Source organism: Chamaea fasciata, unplaced genomic scaffold, assembly GCF_029207755.1.
Source record: "Chamaea fasciata isolate MVZ Bird 193981 ecotype frontalis unplaced genomic scaffold, bChaFas1.0.hap1 SCAF_16, whole genome shotgun sequence".
Taxonomy (NCBI): Eukaryota; Metazoa; Chordata; class Aves; order Passeriformes; family Sylviidae; genus Chamaea; species Chamaea fasciata.
The window spans coordinates 16,431,875-16,450,071 of record NW_027094101.1 but is presented as its reverse complement, the minus strand read 5'-3'; the positions used below and the strand labels follow the sequence as shown (position 1 = coordinate 16,450,071).

Genomic DNA, 18,197 nt, shown 5'->3' with positions numbered 1-18,197 from the left:
CCCTTCTGGGAAACTGCATGGCCCGTTTACCATGTGTTGGATTCCATGCCCAGAACATGCTGTGAACTCTGATGGGCCTCCCAAACTTGTACATTACCTCAGAGATAGTTTACCAACATGGGGGGATTGTTTGAAGGGTGGTGAAGTTAGCCACCAGACATGGCTGTACTTCACTCAGGGCCCTGCTCAAACAGCTCCTGTCTGTTTCAAAGGGTGCAGCCCCAGGGATTTAGGATGGATCACAGCACGTGTTTCCAAACCTCGCTGTCGAGTTGCCTCCAATTAACTGCAGAGGCATTGCCAGTTGTACTACACCCTGGCATGTGCCACACCACAGTGCTTGTGTTGGTCATGGAGGTGACTTGCCTTAGGGCTCCCTGCTTGGGGCAGAAGATCCTGGAGCTCCTCTCCAGTCTTAAGGACATGGTTCCCTTGTATACTGCCATGTCTAGCCCTTGAATCAATTCAGTTCTATAAAATGACTATGAAGGTGTCCAAATGCTGCTGGGACTGAGGGGCTCCCTGCAGTTGAATGATGCTGGTATCACCAATGCTTAGGGGACTGTGAAGTGCCACCCTGTACAGTACTGAAAACTGACCTGATGTACTATCCCAGGCAGTTCACCTGAAAAGGCCACCCTGACTAAAGCTGCAGCAAGCCAGAGGTGAAGGCTTCTCTGCTCCAGCTTCTGTTTCTGAAGTTGTGCCACCTTGTATTTCCACCTTTTATTTCTGCCACTGGTACAAGCTACGTACAAGCTACAGATTGCACTGTTGCTTGCTGGACCAGCCCCTTCTGCTCTCCAACCATGTGAGCCATCCACGTTTCATTTCTTGCCACTGAACTGCTCAACAGGAGACACTTGAACTACATTCCCACCCTTGCAAGTGTCCTGTTAAAGACTGAGCAGCAATCCCAGTGCCTTCATAGGAACACAACAAACTGCCCAAACTGATGTTAACATGTTTATTACGTACAGAACAGATACGGTTTGTTGTTGATAGCATAGGGGACAAAGCATGGGAACGTATTCATACAGCAGGCTCTTTACAGAATGCCATCTTCAGACCAAACAGCGGAGTTTACAGGCCTTAAGACACTTTTAAAAATCCTTTTGTAACATACAAGATACTTTACATACATCACAGTGGAGATATGACAGAGAAGCGTACTGAAGCCAGTCAGTTCTCACCTTCATGCCCAGCAGCCACCCAAGGCCACAGGAGCTATCAGCAGAGGCTGGGTCTCCCCCCTGCAGCTGCCCCTCTGGGCCATGTGCTTCTTGGAGGAAAACATGGCATTGAGCTGGAAAAGAACCTGATGGGAGATTTCCTCGTGTAGTTAGGGCCCAGTGGGTGACAGAAGGCTGTCCCTTCAACTGCTCAAACCAGATACAGAACAGTCAGTGGTACAAATGTAATTCTGATTTTCTTACTAAAGAGTTGACAGAGCTAAGGAACTGAACCTTACCAGGGCTGTTTTTTCCCTTCAACTAGCCCGAATTCTGAAATCTGCCTGGCCCTAACTGATGAACTATTACATGACAGTGGAGTCTGTGCTCTGTTATACTGTTAACTTCAATGCACTCTGTGTTGCGATCCAAAGCAGTCTTCCTAGCAGAAAGCATATGGTGAAAGTGAATGAGAAGCCTGGCACGGTCAGCAGTGCCCCAGCGAAATGTCCCTGGTGAAAGGTCCCCCAGCATTCAGGTGGTGGCTCCAAGTATCCCTTAACCTTTTTCCAGTCACAGAGCCCAGTATGTGGATGCCTGGAAGATGCCCTCTGGCTGGATTCCTGCCCTGGAGAGGAGTGGTGTGGTGGGTGCATGTCATCAGCACTGCTCACACATAGCATGGGCACCACTGTGTTTGACTGAGGCCTCTGTTCACCAGAGATGTCTCTTGCCTTCTTGCAGGGAAAATGTATGCCTCAGTCCTTTCTGAAGTGTGGATAAAAAAATTGTTTGTATCTTCTGCTGTGTCAGGAGAGATGTCACTTGTTAGAGCACCCCCTGAGATTATGGCATCCCTGCAGCACACCAGGACCTACAAGCCTGGTCCATGGCAGCAAACACAGGACACAGTGGGGAGGTTTTCAGGAGATGGAAGCTTGCCCAGCTGTCCCCATACTGTCACAAGGACATCTCTGTGAACCCTGGAGTGCTGTACAGATCAGGGAAGAAACAAGATGACCACTAGGAGCTTCCAAATTCATCATTAACAAATGCAACTTGCCCTAGTCCTGCACACTCAGGAAAGAATAGTCAAGGGACACAGAATCTGTCCTTGTGGGACAGTGTCAGGGAGAACACACCATTGCTTCTACACTTGGAACTTCCATATTCTGCATCTAAAGCTCAAAACCACTCTTCCTGGCTCCATTTTTTGCTGCTTCTTTTGTAAGCGGGATGTACATTTGCAATCACTCAGCATTGCTTAGACAGAAAGGGCTATTACCATCTTTCTTGGGGGCTGTCAATTTTTTCCAGGAGTCAGAAATTTCCAGCATTTCAAACTTTTTACTAGCATGGCCAGTGCTTGTGATGTTAGGTAAAAGGTGTCAGGAATCTAGCCTCAATTCCTTTTTCTGTGTGACATCAGGTGAGACACAGCCTTGACTGCACTTGTCCAGTCTTTCCTAACCAACTGCCAAGTTGGTTCCATCTCTTTGTGAAAAGAGATCTCCTTTCAGCAGATCCTAAAAAGGAGACACAGCCTTGAGATGAGGCAGTCTCAATGTGTTAATGCAGAACTCACAGCAGATCAACACCATCTGCCCTCGCCTGTCTTTTAAAAGCCACCAAATGCAATGCAGAGATAACCACCACATGGAACTTTCAGAATGAACTCAGGAATTCTTTACTGTATGGCATTTTTGGAAGGGAGAGTTAAAAGTATTGCCTTTTCTGGTCTTAAAAAAGCAACGTTCCAGTACCTTTTTGCTTCTACAGCTGTTTGGCCCTGACAATCAAAGACCCATATCCCATGTGAGCCCACCAAACAATTCTTTTGGGACACACAGAGGAAGGCACCCAGCACATGACTGCCAAGGCAGCAGCAGCAGAGGAAGGGACTTTCCCCCTGCAAAGATGCAGGATGCATTCCCCACCGTAAGGGTGCTGCTGCCTTCTCCAGCCCCACAGCCGAAGTGCTGCTGAAATCATGATGCTCTTTGGAGGTTTCCTTGGACCCTTGGTTGCTCTAAGTCCAGAGGATGTTATTCTGTGCTTAAGGGTGAATAAGGGTAAGATGAAGAGTCTATTGGTGAACTAGAAGGATTTCTGCTGGGATGCTGCAGAAGTGATTCACCATCACTGCTTTGGCAGGGAATGCCTGGGGACACACTTCTTTCTCATGCAGGTGGGAGTGAGGCAACCTGCCCAAGAACCTGAGCCATCCCCCTCCAGCTGCCCCTCCTGACACTGGGCAAAAGTTTCCCACAGTCATGGCTCCAAGCTTACTTCATGGTGTACTGCCATTTCTCTCTTTTTAGATGCCAGCTCCAGGGCAGAACAAGAACCTAACCACGCCAAAAGCATACGGGCCTGAGATGAAAGCTGCGAGTTCAGAGGTTCAAGGGGGTCACAGTCCAAAGCAGGAACCGTTGCAGTTGTCCAGGGTCAGTTTCCAGCAGGAGTTATAATGCAGGCATTCTGTATGTACATCGTGGCATTCGGGTGGGAGAAGGGACACTTACATTGTGGGAAAAGAGGAATTCTCACTCAGGGATGTATGATACCTGCCACACAATAATGTGGCTCCGTTCAGCCTTGGAAAGTACTGGCTTCACCTGGGTGGCATCTCCTGCATTCTCTTCTGTCTCATCATCTTCTCCATCCCCTGAAGAGAGAACACAGAGAGTAAAAATGTCAGGAAAGAAAATGCCATTGTGCACTGTTCTGGAATACTCCAAAGAGGCCAATACCCTTTTCAGAGTCCCAGCAGTCTGATAACAGACACTGTGAGCTGAGATTTTTCTCTGTGCCTGGAGAACATTTACAAGAACCCCATTCTTTTCTGAACCTGGACTGCATGGATGGGACAAACTAGCTCCAGCAGCAGTAAAAACCACCCTTTCAGGGAAGCAGAATTTTACACACAGAGCACTCTCAGCAGCATGGGTGATCATAGTGGGGCAGCAATGTTTGCAGCCAGTGGCACAGATGAGTTTGTTCTTTCCAAAGCCATTCATACTGATGCTATCTTAGGATAGTTTTCATGTATTTGTAGCTTTGTAGATTGCTAATGCATGGCTGTAGCTCCCCGTACTTCTCCTACCCTTTTCCCCTACATTTTAGAACAGTATGATAACCTTCTAACACATTCCTGAAATACTATTTAGTCTTGCCTCTTTAGGACATACTACTTTTTAACATATATCATAGACATAATAAATGTGGGGCAAAGCTCTTGAACCAACTGCAGTGGGGCAGAACTTGGGGAAAATTACCTAACCAACTGCTCTTCTAATTGGAAAGTATTAGTTAAATATGCTAATTTAACTTATGAAAGTGTAGAAGTCCTGTGTATATTGCACCTGGAGGCCTCCAGTTGAAGACCTGCTTTTATATTACTTCCTTGTCCTGGGTTGAAGTATATTCTGTCACCATCTTCATGAACTGTTGAAACCAGGTGAGACAGTGCTCCCTGCCTCCTCCACTCTGGCTTATCTTCTGTTAATGGGCCATCAGCACCTTTGCTACACAGCTCACAGATAACCCCCTCCTGGACTACCTCCTGTTAATGGGCCCATCAGGCCTTATCACATGACTCACCATCCCACCGTGAGATGCTCCGCCCAGAGGGAGGAACCAAGCATTCCAGCCTGGATATAAGCTGAGACTCTGAACACCAGAGGGGCGCTTACCCACTGGATTCCCAGAGGACCCGAGCTACCAGACCTTTCTACAGGATCACTGCTTCAGGAAGACCACCTCATCTGGACTGCTTCCATCACTCCGCTCAGGTTGTATTCTGACCCTGTCGGTGGTCTTTTGTATTATTGCATCTATTTTATTTTACTTTCTTTCCTTTTTTTTTTCCTATTAAATTGTATCTCTGACTTGGAGCCTCTTATTTGTTTTGCTTCCAAAACACTACATTCCTATATTAATATTGTCTCAGAAGTGTGTTGTTTTGTTCTCAATTTTGCAGGCATCACTATAGCCGTGTGGCACCGCAGCCACAGGGCACAGGTTGACAGTCTTGTGCTGTGCAAAGAAAATCCTTATTTGCTCTCACAGCCAGATGCAGGAGAAACAGTTCAGGGCTTTTCTCCTTTGGCTCCCCACAACAGTGAAGCCTCGCTCCATTACTACAGCTATGCACCCACTACCTTTCCAGATGCCTCCCACCACGGGCACTTACCAATTCGGAAATCAATGTACCCTTCTCCTCCACTCAGCACCAGGACGTTCTTTAGCTTCTGACCCTCACTCTCAGTGGTTGCTGTGCTGGGGTTCTCTGAAGGGCTGTCCAACACACTCCCATTCAGGGTCGCAAGGACATTGCCTAGGAGAGGACACAGGTGCTGCTGGTGCTTCTCCTCAGCCCCCACAGAGTTCACATGCCCACAAACACATTGTGCAGACCAATTCTTTCTGCTAGTCAAATCTGGCAGTCACTCCAGTTTAAACACGGATGGGTGAATCACAGGAAGTGCCAGCCATGGCCTGGACCCTAGTCTGCTGCAGACTAGCTCCAGCCCCTGCTACAAAAGGGATGCAGGGACAAGCCCCTACTGAGGGAGGGTTGTGCACATCCTTACCAGGCACAGAGACGAAGAACTTGACAGCATCACGGTGACCGTGGAAGCAGAGCTGTGCCTGAGCCATGGAGCAGTAGGGAATGAAGCTGCTGGCCGATTTGTCACTGGTGTCATCACCGTACACATGGATGACCCCACCGGAACGACCGCCATCTCCAGAGGTTGGTGAAGTCTTGTTGGCTGAAGACAGGGAGCAGGAACACCATCAGTGATAGCTTTGAGTCCCCTTTACAGAAGGGACTCAATCAAAGAGAAAACTCATAAGCTGTGAAGGAAAACCTTTAAAGGTGCAAGTCTCTTTAAAGGTCTTTTATGAACGATGTGATGGACAAGACCACACCAGATAACACAGTCCCCCTCTTTTAGGCTGGGGCAAGCTAGACTGGTGTCACCAGCAGTGATCCTGTGCAGCCTCCAGAAATAACCCGCTGTCCTAGGATCAACCTTGGTCTTTTGTAGCTGGCAGGGTACCCAAAGTGTCCCCAGAAGGCACCTGGAGGAGAATTACTGCTCTGCATTAGTGACGTTGCTCAACTTCCAAGTCTTTTGCTCATGTCCACTCATGAGCACACACACTGCTGAAAGCAGTCTCTCTGTCTGGTGAAGTCTCTCAGCCCACTCAGAGCCATCACAAAAGTGGAGTGAGATCCTTTCTCATTTCTTGATTTACCCATGACGCTAGACTGTCAGCTACTCCAGCAATGAACATCTTTCAAATGCTCACCATCCACAGCTTCCAAGGAGGGCTCAGGGGCCTGTATCCTTCATGACCAGGCTCCAAGAATGTGAGTATCCACTCACCAAGCAAGAGACCAGTGCTCTGAGCTCACGGTGGGAGATGCTTTCCTTCTGCATGCACCCACATGAGTACAACAGGAACAATATTAAACCAGGCAGCTTTCACTTTTCTGTGAGAGAGGTTGATTGCTTCATTAATTATCTGTAGTTCTGTGTTCTGTGTAACTTGGGGTGAATTTCAGTTACATGACTTGGACAAGAGAGACTTTTCTCTATCAGGATCAAGCCAGGACAGTAGGACAAGTACAAATACTTAGATGGAAAAATGAGAGTTAGTGTGTGTACCATATCTGGATTTTTACTGCAACTAATATCAGATGCTTTAAAAGGAGGAGACACATGTTGATAATTCATCTGGACAGCCACATGAACGTCTCTGAGTGAGAAAAAAGCCTCTCTAATTTCTGACCCTGGAAAGGCATGAATTTGAACTCAGATCCTGCCTTAACTGGCACAAACCTAAACAATTCTTCATGCTTATCAAATCCACTTGGATTCAATATCTTGTTTCATGACTTAGAGCTGGCAGGTGCCATACCACAGCCTGCCATTGGCCTGCAACTGATGAAAGAAGCATCCTTGGAAAACAAAGGATGACCGAGGGAGACCTTGGAAGGACACTCTACTCATGCTTCCTGCTTCTGACTGAATGAACCTTTCCAGTCCTCATCTTGAACTGATCTACCACAGTAAGGGAACCACTGTTGAAGAATAATTATTCTTAACACAAAAATCCAGAAGGATCAACAATGAGATGGAAAATTTTGTTTATAGCTGTGGGAAATGAGAATATTTACATGACTGTCTCTGGTTGCTCTTCTCTAATACAACTTAAAAGAGTGATGAGGAAAAATGGATGGAGAGAAGTTGAATGGCAGAATGGAAGGGTGGGAGAATGACTACATAGGGAGATGTGTGCAAAAGGAATTACAGGTGTGGAGGGGAGGCAATGGACTTACCCCGGAGCCCAAGGAGTTGGCCACGGTGGAGGACTACAGCTAGGCACAGGCAGGGAGTGGGAACACAGAGGGGCACGGGAAGTGACGGGCAGGATGGGAGAGAAGAAAAAGTTGATTACTGGGAGATAATTTGGGGCAACAAAAATAGTATAAAACCTAGAGAAACCACCAGAGAAGTTCCTATGAGTTCATACTAGTACTGTTCTTGCTCACTTTGCTCTTTCCATACAGGCACAGATGTGGCATCTGAGGTGGGAGAGGGACCATGTCACAAGAATCCACTGCTACATTTTTAGTGAGATTTTCTTGCTTACCACATTTTTTACAGGAACTCACAAAGATAAAACAATTGGTTTACAGCAGGGAAAATGTTTCGTTTTAACTCAGAACATGGACAGCAACCTTAAGACAGAATGGGCTTCAGAAAGGAACTCAGAAACAAGACCAAAGTTGCAATGCATGAACAAGACTGTGTCACTGCCCTCCTGGTGTCAACCCCAGGCACATCCAGGTTCACTGCCCACAGAAGAGACCATCCCAAGCCTGATTTCCAGGAGGATTACAAGAGGTTTGCTCTTTTTACACAAGAGGTATTTGTTTCTCAGCTTTCCTGTGAGCTCTGGTGAGAAAGCATACATTTGGCTGCCTTCTGTTGAAAGCAATTGCAATCAGCCTCAAATCCTATTTCCCCATGGTGATCTGGATAAGACCTTCAAAATAAGATGCTGACAGGCAGGTACAGAACAGGACTAGTAAGAGCTTCAACTAAACTTCCAGCTCCAGAGATTCACCTATTCACTCTTACTGCTGGGTCCCCTCACAGGCTGGATTTGGTGTAGGATACCTATTTCTACTTGACTGATAAAGGTGAGCCCTAATCTGAGTAAATGGAGCTTTTCTAAGCTTTCTGGAAAATACTGCTATGGAGACATTTAGATGACTAGGCCAAAATGGAATTTCCAGGGAGATCTTCCTGGTGACTTCTCATCCCATGGCCTCCTTTTGGAGAGTTACTACAATTCGCAAAGCTTTGTCTCTCCTGTTTCACATTAGCTACGGAATCAGTTCACATCACTCTGCTCTGTCAAGGTCCAGAGCTGCTCATACTCTGGGCTCTTCTCCCTGAACACGGCTATGACTAAAGGGTGTCAAATGTCAGGAAAGCACTAGCCTGCCTGAACTGCCTGTCATGCTCCACAAATAACACCTAGAAGCTTTTTTTTTTTTAGGGGGGATGCATAAGTACTTTCAATAAATGTCACTTACTCTCAGTCAGGGGAATGGAGATGACAACACCATTCCCGGTGCCCACCCAAAGGCGGTTGCCAGCGATGAGCAGGGCTGTGATCCGCACGAAGGAGAAGCCCAGCTTTCCAGTGCCTAGGAAGCATGAATGAGAGTTGGTGAGTCAGTGATGACTTTGGGCAAGGTTTGCTTTGGGCAAAATTCTGTCTTGAGCTCAATAAGCAACAGACCCTCACCCAGCATCTTGCTGACGTAAGGCTCAATGTCGACATCCTGCAGATGTTGATGGCTGTGGGCATGGTAGAGCCTCAGTGTGGAGTCCAGGCGGATGGAAACCCACACTCCATCTCCGATCCATGCTAGCTGTCGCACCTGGCTCTCCCGACGAGGATGGGCATCAAAGGATTTCTGAAACAGGTGAACCAACATGAGTTCACAGAACTTTTGCCATTATCTATACTCCAGATATACAGGTATTCAATTTTCAACTGAGATCACTTGTTTGGGTTCCAAAGATCTTGGAGAAGCTGTGTTAATGCCGGCTGATCACAGCAGTTCAGTACTGTACACTAAAAATCCTTTGCTTGAGCAGATGTATGGCAGTTTTGCAGAGTTGATGGTCTTTTCAGACCACTTCAGGAGCAAGAACATTTAGATGCCAAGAGCTTTCAATGTACTTGATAGAAAAGGAAAGCACAACTCCAAGATAAATTCCAAAGATCAAACTGCTTTGGCTCACTAATGTGAACTTCAGATCCAACACTTCTTCTCTCCTTGATTAAAATTATTTCAAGCACTCTCAGATTTGTACCAACACCACTGTTCTGATTTTCACCCCAAAGGCTCTAAACATTGTTTTTCCTTTAGTGGGATCCCGGGGGTGTACTAACTGTACCGTTCCTTTGTGCTATAATACCTACAGATAGAGAAGCATCAGATTACACGTGAAGAGTCACTGTAAAACAAACATCTATATTTGGACAGCCTCATAGACTCCCTAGTAAAGGCAAAGAAAATTGTCAGTTTAGACTTACTGACAGAATTATGCTCTGCAAAGGGAGGAAGGAACAAATATCCCCTGGCAGACTAGATCATAGCATGACCCAGACTGTCAGTTTTGGTCTTGCAGTCAGCAATGACAACCCAAACGTTTTGAATTTCACACAATGCAGCAGAGAACAGCTGTAGGAATAAATACACCACAAGTGTGTGCATGCAGAGATACGTATGTGCTCTCTTACCTCAATCTGCATTGTCTTCGGCTGTATAACATGAATTTTGTTCTTGTAGCCACACCAGACTCTATCATAGACCACAGCCATGCAACGGATGGAGTGATGACTGTGGCCAAGATCCATCAGGTGGTAATTACTGAGATCCCACTGACCATCTGAGGTGAAAAACAAGTGTGGAAAGATGCATCTCCTTCATGACATGTGAGCATACAACAGAATCCTCTACCTTTCTATATATATTTAGGTATACAGGCTTAGATGATACTCAAATGCTCAGTTTGCTTATGCCTGTGACTGTCCCACGACTCCTGCTTGGGGCACAGCCTTACACTTACGAAACATGCAACAATAAAGTTTAGTTTGGTGTCTGACAGCTCTCAAATCAGGCCAATTTAAACATCCTTTATTGCAATGAAGTGAACAAGTTTCTCTAATAAGTACAACAAAACCAGTGGGAGAAGAGGGAAGACAGCTGCACAAGACTATGCAGAAACTTAAAAGGAAACGGGATATAAAGTCTTTGTGGTGAGGCTTCCTCACATAAAAGTCCTACAACATAATTCCCCCAAAATGTCAAATCCAGGAGAAGGAATCAGATCTCCCTTCTCTCACTCTTATTTTTGATTAACCAGGCAGATATTGTGTCCTTCACAGACAGGAAGCCTCTTCGTCAGCCTCAAGCCTGACCATTGACACATCAAAACTGTTCCATTAGGAATAAGATAAAGCTTCAAAGGCTGAATCGAAATTTGAATTGCACAAGCCCAGAAATCTCTGTATTTCTGCTTGCTGAATGAACTGCTACTCAATGAATAACTAAGTTCTTTATATGCCAGCATTAGTCACACTTAGCAAATTCCCATGTGCTGTCAGATGTGAACACAGCTAAGAAACTGCTCAAGCCACAGGGAAACAAAACTCACAGCAGTGAAGAGGACCAGAAATTAAATTTATTAAGTGTACCTCAAACAACTGCACAGCCTCTGTATTCCTGTAAGTGTCACGTTTACTCCACCTGTGCTACACAGCACATACATTTTTGCTCAGAAAAGCTCAGGAAGTGGTGTTAGAGTACACCTGAGATGGTTTAGAACAGCAATTATGTGTATAACAGCTATGTGTTTTAACTTGGTGTTTGTACCCCAGCAGCCAGCAACTTTCTCACCTCAGAAGAGCACTTAATCCACTGCTACACTTTCAGCCAAATTTTGTTTTCTCTTATTGCATTGATTCTTACCTTCTCCCCGATGGAATATGGCTAGTGTTCCATCCGCCAGAGCAACCAGGACCCTCCCTTTCACATGGCTGAAATAAGAGAAGAGTAAATACATAAAAATGCCGTAGAAGTGAGGTACTCAAAAACTCTTTCTGCCATCCATACACACCATCTTTACATAGTTTCCAGAATTCCCAGTCAGTTTAGCATTGCAAGAACATCCTGCAAGAGATCACACCTCTTACCTTCACTGCAGTAAGATCATCACATCTGTAAATTTTCTATTGAGGAAATTCTTCTCCTTCACAACACAAACACCATCACTTTCATCAAATTCCCTCTGACTTAGCCCTCAGTGAAATTTTGCCTTTCTCCTCCCCACTTACTTCCTCCTGATATTGCTAGTCATGTATTCACTGAATCAGGTCAGGACAGCAACTGTGCAGGAAAATGGGTTGGGTATGAGGCTTTCCTATTACAAAAACTTTGGTAAACTTCTCTCACAAAACAGTGCACTTAGGAAAGCAAAGAAAAAAACTGTGGCTGCAACATCCTTGGAAGTGTTCAAAGCTGGGAATGTGGATGGGGCTTGGAGCAACGTGGTATAGTGGAAGACATCCTTGCCAATGGCAGGGAGTTGAAACAAGAGGATTTTTAAGGTCCGTTCCAAGCCAGACCATTCCGTGATTCTCTAAGTCTACGACAAAGAGCAGCTAACCCCCTCTAAAACATCACTGAGGTCCTGAACCTTCTCCTCCAGATCCCTTAGAACACACACTTACACCAGGCTCAGCACTGAGTCCTTCAGCTTTATTGAGTGCAGACACTTCTTCCAGTTGGACACAGCTGAGTGCACATAAAGCCTGTGAGAGAGGACAAATTGGGGAGAGTTAGCAGCAAGGCCCCACACCTTCAGCCTGCCCAGGTTTGAGTCTTCCCTGCTGGTAGGAAAGGTGAAGGTGAGGTAACAAAGTGATGTTAAATTTCTGAGACTATGGTGAGCTGAGCAATGAAACGAAGAATGAAATCCTCCAGAAACAAGCAGTGAATAAAAGGTGTATTGACATGAAAAACAGAGCCCAGAGCAGGGAGGTGACACAGAGATCTGCCAGCCCAAGGGGAACACACCAGCCGTTCTGAGCTCCCAGCCACATGGTGGGGGCAGCACTGGTGCAGGTCCCAGCATCCTTGGTTGACTCCTGATCTGGCAGTGTTGTGCTGGGCTCCATCTTCAGCTGCCCATTCTCCCTAAAGAGGCAAAAGAACAGTGTTAAGGGATTTAGCAGCAGCAGTGCACAGAATGCCCACCTGGGCCCACAGCCTGGCACTCTCAGAAAGGTACAGGCCCTTGAAGACATAAACGTCTTCCTTCTCTTTGGTAGTTTTCAACTGCAAATCTGCAATTTACAGTATTTCCTTTCTCTTCCCCTTACAAAAAACAAATTTACTTCAAATCTACAGACCCTAACTGAGTGTTAAGCAAGACTATTACACAAACAACATTTTCTTTGTTCATTTCCAGCTTCAACAGAAATAACTTAGAACAACATGGGCATTCAGGAACAATCTGTATCCAAGACTTCCACTTGTTCTTTATGTCATCACATCATCTTTGTTTGTCTTAAGAACTTTTGAGTGGTGAATATGCTTTCTTGGTTACTTTTACAGTATATCAGAGGTACTACTAGAATCAATCAATCAAATCAATCATCATTTCTACACACGTATCATAAGCTCCTTCTTATACACATGAAATGTACGTGTACTTTGGGAGATCTGCCTTAACCACAGGTCTAAATTCATAGTGAGAGATCAAGTATTTGCATTTTAACAGCTGACCCAGTCAGCTGCAGGCTGAGTGATGTCTGTTTTCATACCATTTTCTTCCTTCCCTGTTATCCCATCTGTAATACTGCTTGGGCACAAAACTAATAGAAGTCTGACACCTTATCAGAACATCTGGCTGCTCCTCTTATCACAAAGCTTATGAAAACAGAACTGATCAGTAACAGAACAGGACCATTACTCTGACCCCAGCCCACCTACCCGTTCTGCCTGGGTGCCTGTCCTGGGACAGGGTCTGTGAACACGTGCTCAGTGAGAGGCCCAGGCCGGGCCTGCATCAGCTCTGCCTCGCTGGCACTGCTCTCTGGTACCTCTGTAGCCTCTGTTGCCTCCTCAGTAGACTGAGACTGGTTGATCTTCCCATTGCAGACAGGAGCCACCTCACCTGGAGGACAATGAACAGTGTGAGACATGCTGAAGAAGGAGTTGGTGAGTTAACTATATAGACATCAGGCTGTTCTTTAATTTATCTTTCCTTGCCAAACTCAATCAAGCCCTGACCCTGTGCCACAGACCCAGCAGCAAATTCAGTATCTTCTGCCTGGATGGGAAACAGACACTATTTTGAAGTGAGGCCTAATCTGTGACTAGCACAGCACAGCACAGGAAGGGCTTCAAGGCTGTAACTACAGTATGGAGTCAGCAAGGGCAGCAGTATGATTTGCATGTGAGCTTAACTGGCTTCCCAAGGCTCAGGGAACAAAGCAATCAGAACAGCAGCACCCGTAGCAGAGCAAACATCTCACATGCCCAAAATACTCTGCTCTATGACTCCCGCAACCAGGCTGCAGCACGTGAATCAGAAAAAAGGAGGGCTCTAAGAAGAAATGTACCAAAAGGGCATTTGGTACTCCTGTATCATAATAAAATTCTGGATGCCTTTGAAGTGCTTAACTTGGGGACCGGAGGATGTGGCTGTGCTCATACAGGACTAGCTGTAATTGAAATGTCACTAAGTTTTACATCCCAAAACTTACTCTGTCCCTTGTCCAGCACAGGTGTGTCCCCACGCGAGGAACAGTTGCTTCGTGGCACGTTGCAGCGGGTTGCACAGCCCACCAGCGTGATCCCTGCCAAGACACCATCTGCTCCAGCTGACTCTTCGGGATTCACATCCCCCTCCAGGAAGATCTCGCCTGGGGGATAATCACTCTCACTGGCCGCTGAAGGGCAAAGAACAGGTTCTCATGTAAATCAAGCAGTCACTGCTAATTTAATGTAGCTGTACTCCTGAGGTCACTCTAATGATGGGAGATTCTGATCCTTGGGGTTCACCACAGCATCCATCAGCAGCCTGATCCACAGCAGAACTCCTCATCCCTAGCATCAGTATCCAAGGCAGGTACGGAGCCCTTCCACACCAGACAAGGCTCACACCTGCTTCCAAAAAACATCCTTTGTGTACCAAAGGAATAACTTACTGAACACTGAAGAGGGAGGGATCTCCACAGAAAGGTCCCACAGGAAGGCAAGATCTGGGTTATGATTTTGGGGAACAATTACAGAACACAACAAAGCCCAGGGGTTGGTTCCCAAGTGAGGACGTCTGTTGCTCCTCGGTGGGGCAGGTGACCCTGTGCAGACCCCAGCCTGGGCCACACTCACCAGGGATGCTGGAGATGCAGAGCACATGAGCGTTGCAGACAGTGAACTGGTCCACCACTGTGCCAGGCTGGTTGGCATCAATGATCACGACTTTACTGGTTGACAGCGTGCTAGTGAGGATCCAGACACGGCTGGATGTGGCATCCATCTCATGGAGCTCCTTTGCCTTCGGGAGAGCAGGCACACACAGGCACAATCAGCACTCCTCTTGGATCAACCTGAGCCTAACAGTGCTTGGCAACATTTACACATGGTGTAATTTATTTTAAATTATATATTCTATTCTACAGTAGAACTATAGAAGATTTTTTTCTCTTTTATATAGTTGTCTCATCAGTTATATTTTAATTTTTATTTTTATTCATTTGATTCCATTCATGTTGCTGCATTAGTATCCAGAGCACTGGCCAAAGAGCCTGTCTGACTCCTCACAGCAAGAGCAGTTTGGCCACTGCTTTTTCTGTTGAGATGTCTGACAAATATATCACTGAATATCCAGTAATCCAGAATGCCTTGAGTCTGGGATGCACCCAACTGATCAGCTTAAGCAAGCTGGTCTCAGGAGAGTGTAAGGCAGCAGTGTAAGACAGGTGTGGAGAAAAACCCTACAAACCAGACAGCATAAAATATTGTATTATTATCTGCAAATTATAGCTTGGTCTTTTAAATAGGAAGAAAACAAAAAATCACTTAAGACTACAAAAACCAGAACTGGAATAAATCTCAAGAGGCCCAAATGGACTCACGGACTCTGTTCTTTTAACAAAGCTTTGCCTGAATGTATTTATTATTTTTTTAATTTACAATGATGAAGGCTAGATAATCTTCTTAGCAACCTCATCAAGCCTTTACTTGGCCTTATTAATTAGGGTTTTATTCAAAATTCCAAGCATTTCAAAAGCAATAGTTGGAAAACTTTACACTGGATGATTTGTCCCAAATCACATCAAAAGTTACAGAAGAGCCAGCACACCACAGCACTGCCCCACAAGTACAAGAGCATTTTATGGCATAGTACAAAGGCACTGAGAAAGAGGGAATGGTAGGGATGAAATGAGAAAAAAACATCGGAGGGAGAAATTCCATTTTATTTTCTGACCTTTTTCTTCTCAGGAGATGTATGGTTACTTTTGTTGTTCTCGCCTTCCACTTCCCTATCACAGGTGAGAGGATCATGCCCAGGATCTAGTTTCTGCCCATTCCCAGGCTCCTGTTCCAAAGGTCTCCATCCTGAGAGATTGACTCCAGCTGCACACCACAGCTAAGAAACAGAAACAGGCATCTGAACTAAGAATTCTGCAGGCTCCTTGGTCTCTTTGAATTTAGGTACCTTTGTGGAGAACTGTCAAATGTCAAACATCTAAAACATTTAGTTGGAAACACCAGATCTTGATGACTTCTACTAGAAGATATCCACTCTGATGGAGGTAAGACAGAGGAACTCTGTACCCAGCAGTATCACTTTGCTTTTTAGTCGCTGCAGCAAAGCAAGCCAGGACATGGCAGATGTTTAATGTGTTCAAACTGACAGAAGGCAGGTTAAATGAGGTATTAGAAAGAGATTCTTCCCTGTGAGGGTGGGAGGCTGGTGAGGCCCTTGCACAGGTTAGCCTGCAGCTGCCCCATCTCTGGAAGCGTGGAAAAACAGTCTGCTGGTTTAGCTCCCACATAAGCAGTTTTCTGAAATCAAATCCAGCTAACCTCCTATGAATTATTTCCAGGGAGCTTTTTAAGAGAATGCCTGGAACAGGACTACAGAAATAAGTACTAGATTTATCCAAAACCTTAAGGGAAAGATGCTGCACAGAACATTATCTAAAGATCACACCTAGAACCTTCTAGAAACAATGACATTAAAAAATTCTTACAATTTAGCCATCAGGATGACTTCTAAAAATCATCTCTGAATGAAGTAATGACAAACTGGTTATTTCAAAACAACCAGTTACAGCAGGTAAGTCTGCCACCTGCACAGATGACCACTTATGCCCAACTGCAATTCTACTCAAAACGTTTTAGTATTAATAGACATGGCATAACAAAAATCTACGCTAGATAATACTGGCCCGTTACCAATGAATTTTGGTCAGCAGTAGAATCTAAGGAGTGATGAAATGTGTTTTTACTTTCACTTGGTCATTTTCATGAATTTTTATACCAGTTTCCATTATACCCTGAGGAGTCTTAGCAAAAGCATTAGAAACATAAAATGTTGCTGTTGTTGATGAATTGTCTCAAAAAAGCAAAAAGATGTCAGAGAGCAGTGTCGCTTTAACTTTGCCTGCTTTTCACTGTTTGCATTTTGCTCTCACTCAGCTTCAAGAAAACAATATATGTTTTTAGAATTTATCTTTTTGTTTACATATTTCTCCTCTGGGAGGAGAAAGGTGACTGATGGTGGTCTTCACCAACGAGGTCAAAGAAGTGGCAACCTATGTAGCCAATCTTGTGCCTTCTGAAAGAAATGTATATATAAATGGAGGCAGAAAATTAAAGATAAAACTTTCCTGCTGACCTTCCTGCTGCCTGCCTCATTCTTTTGTGTCCCAAAGTGTGACAGAGCAGCAAGGGACCTAGCAACCAGAACCAGCTGAGAATTTTGTCCTAAAATACTTTTTCCTACATTCACTACAAACCATCATTCAAAAAAAAAAAAAAAAGAAAGCGGAAGATAGAATTTGGAAAACATAATGTCAAAAGAATACAGATTGTTGTAAAAACTGCAAGTTTAGTGACCCAAATTCTTTGCTTATTTCATGTCCCCTTTCTGGACTGCATGGTAAGCAGAAACAACATACCTTCATAGTTGGGTCCTTCTCTACTAGTGGGCGACAATACACAGGCACAGGGACATTTTTCATGCGAGTGTCTTCCTGACCACCATTGGGACTCAGCTAGGGGGAGAAAAGACAAAAAAGACAGTATAAAGCTGCAAACACTGAGATATGGCAAGAGAGATGGAATCAGTGTGGCAGAACCAACCAGAAGTGGCTGCTGCTGAGGCTTCCTTCTTGTGTGAAACAGAGTCCTTAAGGGGAGAGGAGCAGCACACCCAAGAGACCGTCTCACAATCATCATTGCCCCAGTGATAGCCAACAGAGGCTACACATTGCTCTGCTGATAGAGAAAGGATGCTCCCTGCAAAGAGTCAGGACACTAGCGTTCCTTTCAATCATGAGAGTCGGACATGATGATCTTAAAAGGTCTTTTCCAAAATTAATGAACCTATTGCCTGAAACCTCCAAAGCCATGCTGCCAGTCTCCTACCTTTCAGGGGGTCTCTGACCTATTAAATGTGTCATAAGCCAACAAATGAGGCTGATGTTGCTTGACTTTGTGTTACTGATGGGAAGAATTGAGCATAAACTTCATTTGTTTTTCATACTAAAAGACTTTTTTCACTAAACAACGTTTAAGTCCTTAGAGTATAAATGAAATAATTAATGTTTCAGCCCAATTATAACAAAGTTATTTTTTTAAAAATAACTGGACTCTGCTTTGGGGTACTTTTGGTTTAGGGTACTTTT

The 18,197-nt window shown here is 45.1% G+C and overlaps 1 protein-coding gene across 20 annotated transcripts in view; it reads right to left on the bottom strand.

The window, feature by feature from the left end:
- Positions 1-953: 953 nt before the first annotated feature.
- Positions 954-18,197, bottom strand: part of MAPK8IP3 (mitogen-activated protein kinase 8 interacting protein 3) — a 75,073-nt gene continuing 57,829 nt past the window's right edge. For 19 of the 20 annotated variants that reach the window (XM_066198356.1, XM_066198357.1, XM_066198360.1 and 16 more), the window contains 15 exons: positions 17,469-17,564; positions 15,770-15,931; positions 14,671-14,836; positions 14,043-14,228; positions 13,267-13,450; positions 12,349-12,468; positions 12,003-12,083; positions 11,242-11,309; positions 10,011-10,159; positions 9,006-9,177; positions 8,791-8,904; positions 7,525-7,563; positions 5,768-5,947; positions 5,368-5,511; positions 954-3,840 (listed from right to left, as the gene is read on the bottom strand). In XM_066198356.1, coding sequence (XP_066054453.1) covers positions 3,719-3,840; positions 5,368-5,511; positions 5,768-5,947; positions 7,525-7,563; positions 8,791-8,904; positions 9,006-9,177; positions 10,011-10,159; positions 11,242-11,309; positions 12,003-12,083; positions 12,349-12,468; positions 13,267-13,450; positions 14,043-14,228; positions 14,671-14,836; positions 15,770-15,931; positions 17,469-17,564 — 1,983 coding nt within the window. In that variant the 3' untranslated portion in view covers positions 954-3,718. The remainder of the gene's footprint in view (positions 3,841-5,367; positions 5,512-5,767; positions 5,948-7,524; positions 7,564-8,790; positions 8,905-9,005; positions 9,178-10,010; positions 10,160-11,241; positions 11,310-12,002; positions 12,084-12,348; positions 12,469-13,266; positions 13,451-14,042; positions 14,229-14,670; positions 14,837-15,769; positions 15,932-17,468; positions 17,565-18,197) is intronic. The other variant, XM_066198377.1, reaches the window with a different exon arrangement.